At 34.7% G+C, this 8,885-nt stretch overlaps 1 protein-coding gene across 1 annotated transcript in view; it reads right to left on the reverse strand.

The window, feature by feature from the left end:
• ARGFX (arginine-fifty homeobox) overlaps positions 1-8,885 on the reverse strand; it is a 24,985-nt gene extending 16,100 nt beyond the window's left edge. Inside the window, 2 exon segments of the mRNA XM_039248904.1 lie at positions 8,239-8,308; positions 8,719-8,885. Of these exon segments, the coding sequence (XP_039104835.1) occupies positions 8,239-8,308; positions 8,719-8,885 (237 nt within the window).

The following is an 8,885-nucleotide window of genomic DNA, read 5'->3' on the forward strand; positions in this document are numbered from 1 at the left end:
GGGGGGGGGGGGGGGAGGGGTGGGCATGGAGGAGGGCACTTGTGGGAATGAGGACTGAGGGGTATGTGGAAACTAATTTAACAATAAACTATTTGTAAAAAAAAAAAAAAAAGATGTGGTTTATCTATACCATGGAATACTACATGGCAATGAGAAAGAATGAAATCTGGCCATGTGTAGCAACATGGATGGAACTTGAGGGTATAATGCTGAGTGAAATAAGTCAGACTGAGAAGGACAGATACCATATGTTTGCACGTATCGGTGGATTAGGAGGAACTTAACGGAGGACCATGGGGGAGAAGAAGGGAAAAATAGGTGGGGAAAGGGAGAGAGGCAAACCATGAGAGACTCTTGAATGCTGAGAACAAACTGAGGGCTGATGGTGGTAGGGGAGAGGGGAAGGGGCGTGATGGGCATGGAGGAGGGCACTTGTCGGGATGAGCACTGGGTGTTATATGGAAACCAACTTGACAATAAACTATGAAAGAAAAAAAATATTTTCTAATTGTAATCTTAAAAAAATTCAGAGATTTGAGAGAAAGAAATATTTCTAAGAAAATATAATTACCACAATTTACTAAAAACAATAGCTGTAGAAGCTGAATAAACGAATAACTACACAGAAACATAGCTATGTTATAGAATTCAAGGCAATGCTGTGCTAAATTTCCTGTTATATGCCCATTTCAGTGAAAGAAGGAATGGTTCTTCACTTGAACCTCACTTCTTATATTTGAAGCCCATAACACCAGTACTAAAAACAGGCAAGAATAAACACTATACATTTTTTTAAATTAATGTTTATTTATTTTTGAGAGAGACAGAGCACAAGAGGGAGAGGAGCAGAGAGGGAGGGAGACACAGAATCCGAAGCAGACTCCAGCCTCTGAGCTGTCAGCACAAAGCCCGGACACAGAGTTTGAACTCATGAGCCATGAAATCATGAACTGAGCTGAAGCTGAATGCTCAACTGACCTAGCCACCCAAGCACCCCAAGAATAGACACTATAAACAAAGCTACAGACTAATGCTGCTTAGGAACATAGATGTAAATAACCTATATGAAATATATTTAATATAATCACATATTTATATGTATATATTTCTCAACTTAGAGTATCTAATTTATTTTTGAGATTCATATATATGTATTTGAAATCAAATATATGAAGTATTAAATTATATTGATTTTTCTACTCATATTTTATAAAATTATTCTATTCAAACTTTGATAGTTGATATCTTCATCAACACTCTGAGGTTACTCTTTTAATTAAGCTGTATAGTTTTACCAAGCACATAATCTTACTTCCAATGAAGCTGTTTCTGATACAGTACTTTCAGAATGTGTTTTTGGAGTGCTATTACTGGGAATTTCTTTCTAAGTTACAAGAATATACTATTAAGATAACTGTTTTGCCTCCACATTCATCCTTTAGGGATGCATTCTTGATCTCTACAAACTTCTAGTTACTATATGGCTTTAAAACAGGAATATAGTTTATTCATTTATTTGGATAAGTTATGTATGGAAACAGTACAAAATTGTAAACTACTTTGTTCCTTAGCCACCCAGTTACTCTCTAGAGCTGTTTTGTCCAATATGGTAGCCACTATCCATCATGGCTGCCAAGCACATGAAATGTGGCTAGTTCCACTGAGTTACTGAATTTTTAATTTTATTAAACTTGAATTTAAATTTCAAAACAGATAATATAGTTACTGGTAACTTTTTTAGTATGCTTAGAACAATGGGTCTACTATAAAAATTTTTTAACATTTATTTTTTTGAAAGACAGAGATATCATGAGTGGGGGAGAAACATAGCATCCAAAGCAGACTCTAGGCTCTGAGCTGTCAGCACAGAGCCCGACACAGGGCTTGAAACTCCGAACCATGAGATCATGACCTGAGCTGAAGTCACATGCTTAAATGACTGAGCTACCCAGGTGCTGCTTCGGTCTACTTTTTAAATTAAATTTTATTGGGGCGCCTGGAAGGCTTAGTCGGTTAAGGGGCCGACTTTCGCTTAGGTCACGATCTCGCAGTTCGCGGGTTCGAGCCCCGTGTGGGGCTCTGTACTGACTGCCAGCTCAGAGCCTGGAGCTTGTTTCAGAGTCTGTGACTCCCTCTCTCTCTGACCCTCCCCTGCTCACGCTGTCTCTCTCTCTCTCTCTCTCTCCTAGAAATAAATAAAACATTAAAATAAATAAATAAAAATAAATTAAATTTTATGAACTCTAAAAGCATATAAAGTATTTACGATGAAAATTTAGCATCTAGATGGAGATATGCTGTTAAGTGTAAGTATTCATTGGATTTCAAAGTCTTAATATGAACAAAAGAATGTAAACCATCTCATTGGACTTTATGTTGTCTAGCCTAAAGTCTTGTTACAATTTAAGATGTTGAATTCTGAGGGCTCCTAGGTGGTTAAGTCGGTTGAGTGCTTGGTTTCTACTCAGGTCATAATCTCGTAGTTCATGAGTTTGAGCCCCACATGGGGCTTCATGTGTGCTGGCAGTACAGAGCCTGCTTGGGATTCTTTCTCTCTCTCCCTTTGTCTACCCTTCCCCTACTTGCTTGCATGTGCAGGTGCACTGTCTCTCTCAAAAGAAATAATAAATTAAAAAAAAACTATAAGATGTTATATTCTGTATTACATATACATTGTCTGATTTAATTATGCATTAAAAGTAAAGGTAAAGGCTTTAAATTTATTATCTATTTGTGTATGGTGAAACACATCATATAAAAGTAAATAAAGAAAAAACTTATAGGTGATAAAACGAAGGAAAAGATTGGTCTTTGTGTATATTTTTAGCTTTTATATACTCGAATCATTATTGGTATGTGTTTATTTGAAATATTCCTTTCAGTAAAACTGTAGTAATTTTTTTGCATCTAAGCTTTATGCTTATATCTTGGTGTAATAACTAGTCTCTTCTGAGACTATTCTTTGTGTTTTTCAAATGGGTCTTGGAGCTATTGATTGTTTGTGACTTTCCACTTATCTGTGCACAGATATACAGAAGAAAGACAGCAGGGAATCATCAGGGCTTAAGAAAAAGAGGGCCCTCAACGTCAACACATATACATTGGAAAGTTCAGCAAACCATTCTGAGAAAAGATGATTTTGAACATACAAGAGCTGAAAGAATCCATCCCCAACAGACTTTCACTATAGGATATGTTAAAGGCCATCCTTCAGGCACAAGGAGAATATATATCTGATTAAGGACTTGCATCTGGAATATCTAATAAACACATCTCAAAAATGAAGGAAAAAAATCCAGTTGAAAATCTTTTAATCCTAGTTAAAAGATTTGAATAAGAATTTCACCAAAGAAGACATATAAATGATCATGTGAAGGAATATGGAGAAATTAGAATTCTCATATAGCAACTGGAGATTGCTGGTGGGACTATTAAATGATACAGCTACTTTGGAAAACAGTTTGGCATTTTCTTTAAAAGAAAGTGTAACATAATCTTACCGTACAACCCAGAAATTTCACTCCTAGGAGTCAACCCAAGAGAAATGAGAACATTTATCCTTTCAGAGATAAATGCACAACTATTCATAGCCCCATTGTTCATAATTGTCAAAACCTGATAACAATCCAAATATCCTTGTTGAATGGATATACAAATGTATTATATCCATACAATGGCATACCATTCAGCAACAAAAAGTAATGGATTGCTGATGTATTTTACAACATGGATGAACCTCAAAAATATTCTAAATAAGAAATGTATTTCCTAAGATTGAATGATGGACTCATAGGAATTCATTATACTATTCTCTGTTTTTGTTTATAATTGAAATTTTTATGTTAAAAATAAGTCAGAAAATGCAATCTTTAGCAATAATTTTTTTTTCCAAAAGGAGAGAGATCCACTCTGAGATAGAACTATTATAGGCAGGGACTATGTTTGCCAAGTTGAATGACTGGAAGAAGTGGAGTGGATATTCAGTAAGTTCTGAATCACTTACGTCTAGTGGTAGAAATTTTGCTCAGAACCTAATTAACTAGGAATGTGATAGGAACGGGTTACTTAAACTCTTCACTGCAGTTCATAAGTCATAAATAGGTCATACTCATAGTGCTATTTTATAACAGAGTCTGTAAATTTTTACACAAATGTATTAATGTCAGGCATTAACATACACAAAGCACTAGAATAATGCATGGCACATAATGTACACAACATAAATGTTTTCTTTTTAAACTTTTATTATTTTAGAATATTTGTCATTGATGGGGCACCTGGGTGGCTCAGTTGGTTGCGTGTCTGATTTTGGCTCAGGTCATGATCTCACTGTTCGTGAGTTCGAGCTCGCGCTGAAAGCTCAGAGTCCGCAGCCTGCTTCAGATTCTTTGTCTCCCTCTCTCTGCCCCTCTACTGTTTGAACTCTTTGTCTCTCTCTCAAACATAAAGAAACGTTAAAAAAATTTAAAAAGAATATTTGTCATTGAAAAAGAAGTCTCTTTACTTGAAATTATAAACTATATTTAACATAGGCTATGTAACAACCTTATCACATTTCTGATAATCAAATCACTGCCTCTGCACCTGCTGATCTTATAATAATTAACTCCCTCAGCATATCAATTGCAAGTTAGGAAAATATTACGAATTATAATAGTTAAATAGTTTTGGTGAAAAAAATTTTTAAAAACTATTTTAATAATTTTTATTATTTGCTTATATGATACAGGAAATATACTTTTTTAAAAAATTCATGAAATTATAGTTTATATATAATATATACAGAAACTACAATATTTATACCAAACCTACATTAGTGACTGCCTCAGAGAAGAAAGAAGGTGGGATAGAACTGTTAAGAATGATTTTTAAGTAAGTGTTTTGGTTTAATCACTATCATTTTTTTTAATAAATGAGACTAATTTATATATTTCTTGTGTGATTTACTTAGAGCATAAAGTTGGAAAAAGCAACTGGAAAAAATGTGATAATATGTTAACAAATTTTTTTCTTTTTGGTGATGACATCATAAGTATCTGTTATAATATTTATTGTTCTTTTCTGTGTTTTAAGACATAGAATTTTATTAAGGCAACCAACTACATTAACAGAAAATTTTCATGATCGTATTAAAAATGATAGAAAATTTAAAAAAATTAAACAGTCATTTCTGATAAAACTTTGGTCAAGGTATGAATAGAAGGTATTTCCTTAACCAAAAGAGTTCTATATCAAAATGGACAAATACTTGGGGCACCTGTGTGGCTCAGTAGGCTAAGCATCTGACTTTGGCCCAGGTCCTAATCTCACAGTTTGTGATTTCAAACCCCATATTAGGCTGTTGGCTGTCATCACAGAGCCCAGTTCAGATCCTCTACCCCCACTACTCCACCCCTGCTTATGCTCTCTCTCTCTCAAAAATAAATATTTTTTAAATGATAAATACTTAATAAGAGACATTAAGAGCATTACTATTAAAGTAAAGAAAAGGTAAAAAGGTCCTCTAACATAGGTACTGTGCATCATTGTACTGGTGTACCTAGCACATGAAACAAAATATGAATAAGAAATAAGTACATTTGACCACCCAGCCTCTTTTGCCCCTCAATTTTTACCATCAACTGCAGCAAGGGCAACAATGTAAGTAAGCCTTTTAAAAACCTTGCATAAGATACAGAAATAGATTTTTTCTTTTTAAAAATTTTTAAAAAATGTTTTTATTATTTATTTTTGAGAGAGACACAGCATGAGTGGGGAAGACTCAGAGACACAGAATATGAAGCAGGGTCCAGGCTCCGAACTGTGAGCACAGAGCCCAACGCGGGGGTCCAACTAAAAAAAAAAAAAAAAAAAGGAAAAGAAAAAAAAGAAATAAGTAGTACAACAAAAAAGCAAAAGTGTCATTATTTGCAAAATTCCAAAAAGTTTATCTTTGAAACATCCACTGAAAAGAAATAATATTGTATAAAATAGTTCAACACATTGGAAGAATAGAAGATTGTGATGCAACCATCAAGTGTTTTAAAGCAAATAAGAAATGTAATGTCAACATTATACTGAATGAAATCAGTCAGTCAGAGAAGGACAGGTATCATGTTTTCACTCATATGTAGATCTTGAGGAACTTAACAGAACACCATGGGGAAGGGAAGGGGAAAAATAGATACAAACAGAGAGGAAGGGAGGAAAACCATAAGAGACTCTTAAAAACAGAGAACAAACTGAGGTTTGATGGGGGTGGGGAAGAAGGGAAAATGGTTAATGGGCATGGAGGAGGGCACTCGTTGGGATGAGCACTCAGTGTGCTCATAAATATAATTTATTGTCAAATTGGCTTACATACAACACTCAGTTTGTATGTAAGCCAATTTGACAACAACTTATATTTTTTAAAAAAGATCCTGTATATAAGATCCTCAAAATATAGAGAATGCCTAAGAATATAAGAATATATCTAGATGAGGGCGCCTGGGTGGCTTAGTCGGTTAAGCATCCGACTTTTGCTTAGGTCATGATCTCACGGTTTGTGGGTTCGAGCCCCGCGTCGGGCTCTGTGCTGACTGCCAGCTCAGAGCCTGGAGCCTATTTCAGAGTCTGTATCTCCCTCTCTCTCTGACCCTCCCCTGCTCACACTGTCTCTCTCTCTCCTAGAAATAAATAAAAATATTAAAAAAAAAAAGAATGTATCTAAATGAAATGTCTACAAACTATATGAAATAAATTATAAAACCGTGTAAAGGGTGTAAATGATCATTTCACTCATATGTGGAATTTAAGAAATAGATGAACATACGGAGAAAAAAGAGAGAGAGAGACAAACCATAAAACAGACTCTCAACTATAGAGAACAATCTGAAGGTTGCTGGAGGGGAAGTGGGTGGGAGGATGGGTTAGATAGGTGATGGGCATTAAGGAGAGCACTTGTTGTGATTAGCACTGGGTGTTATATATAAATGATAAATCCCTGAATTCTACTCCTGAAGCTATTACACTGTATGTTAACTAACTGGAATTTAAATAAAAAATTGAAACTAAAAAGAAGCATATTACATTCTTGAGATAAATGAGTAAACATCAGAAAAATGTCAATCTCCTCTTCCAAATAGCTCTATAACTTCAGTTTGATCCCAATCAGTATCTTTTTTTGTTCTTTCATTAATTAAAACAATTTTTAATTTAAATTTAATTTTAATTTCAGCCATAATTTTTAATTTACAGTTCAATGCAATCGATTTCATAACATGAGAAGTTGCTCTGAATCAAAGCATAAACACACAAACACAATATACAATCCAAAGTAGGTGGACAGCATTCAGGCATGAAACAAAAACGAATGTTCATTCACATACAGTAGCTTGAGATCTGTTGGAAATGGTTGCTGGTATGGGTTCCTAAAGTTGGGAAAAACGACTTTGGTTATCAAGACTACTGTGGCCACATGAGATACTGGAACATTTAAGCATCAGTGGATGAACATGTGAACAAAAATACTAGAGGGTCTATTTTTAAAAAGCTTTCTGTGCATCAGACAGTTGTGAAAAGATGTACTTTCCAGAATCAAGCCTTCTTTGGGCTTAGGTTCTAACCATCTAAAAATATTGACTAACAGAAAATGTTTCAAATGTGATTATTCTTATTCAGAGTTAAAAAAAAAAAAAGCATTCACAGAAAGGCTATAAAAGTTTTTCTGAATTTATTGTAAGTAAGCTTCCAGTCTTTACGTCACAAATACTTGATTTAAAATTTTGGCTCCTGTCCATATTTTGTCTTTTTAATTTCAAGATTTGTTAATTTTATCTTCACAATAGAGTTTTTTAAATTGTAAAAAAGTATTCAACATAAGGAGAAATAAAAAGCATTTTGAAATTAGTTGAGGCCAATGTACTCCTACTTTTTGGAATCAGTTTAGATAAATGAATCTAGCACTCTTGTTGAATAGGAATGGGTGATATGTATATATGCAAAATTTGCTCACTATGCTTCAATCTGGGGTAGATTCAGTGCCTTGGCACATGTCAACTACTATATAAAAACTCAAATGCAATGTCAAATTCAAAGCCTCAGAGGAAAGAGTTCAGTTCCCAAGAAAGAGTGATAGCTCAACAATGTAAAACTTTATATAGACTACACTGGCATGAAATCAGCACTGCTGAGACAATACATTGAGGATTTACAGCAACACCTGGAAGTTCCTTCCAATGTACACATAAATAGAATTATGGAAGCTTTTTGTATTACCTGTTTCATGGCCTTAAAGATTTGAAGAACCAAATGAAAACTGAATCTGTTGACATCCCATCCTTTATATCTAGGTAAGATAAAATGTATTCTCATTTTCAAGGTAGAATTTTACCTGTCCATACTTCTTAATCCACCTTTAAAGACCATGTCTTAACTAATCTTGGATGTTGTCTCTTCATATTGTACATGAAAGTCAAGTAGATTTAATAGACATTCATCATCCATACAATAGACTCTTCATATTTTCCTCAAACCGATCAAACTTGATCCTCAACATTTTCTATGCCAATAAAATAAAGTGTGCAATTAGCAGATTCAACAAAGAAAGACCTGTTTTTTCCTTGTCACACTGGATGTCTAGACATCATTTGGATTGGGTATAGAAGATGGGGAAGTATAGGTGTTTCTTGGCCTGAGTCTCTTAACAGTAGAAATGTTGAAGAGAACAAGATCAGGAAGAGACTGGCTGTTTACTACCCAGCACGGCCAGTTGTCATGGTGATGGCATTAGCTGGATTGGAGGCAGTTAAGGTATTCTGGGAGGGGTTACTTGAAAGTGTTACAACAGTTGTTTGATTTGAATAAATCTGTGTGGGTAGGAGTAGCTCCAGAAGAAGCAGCCCCAGTGTAAGCTTGACCACCAT

Source organism: Hyaena hyaena, unplaced genomic scaffold (assembly GCF_003009895.1).
Source record: "Hyaena hyaena isolate Hyena2069 unplaced genomic scaffold, ASM300989v1 scaffold_321, whole genome shotgun sequence".
In the NCBI taxonomy this organism is placed as follows: domain Eukaryota; kingdom Metazoa; phylum Chordata; class Mammalia; order Carnivora; family Hyaenidae; genus Hyaena; species Hyaena hyaena.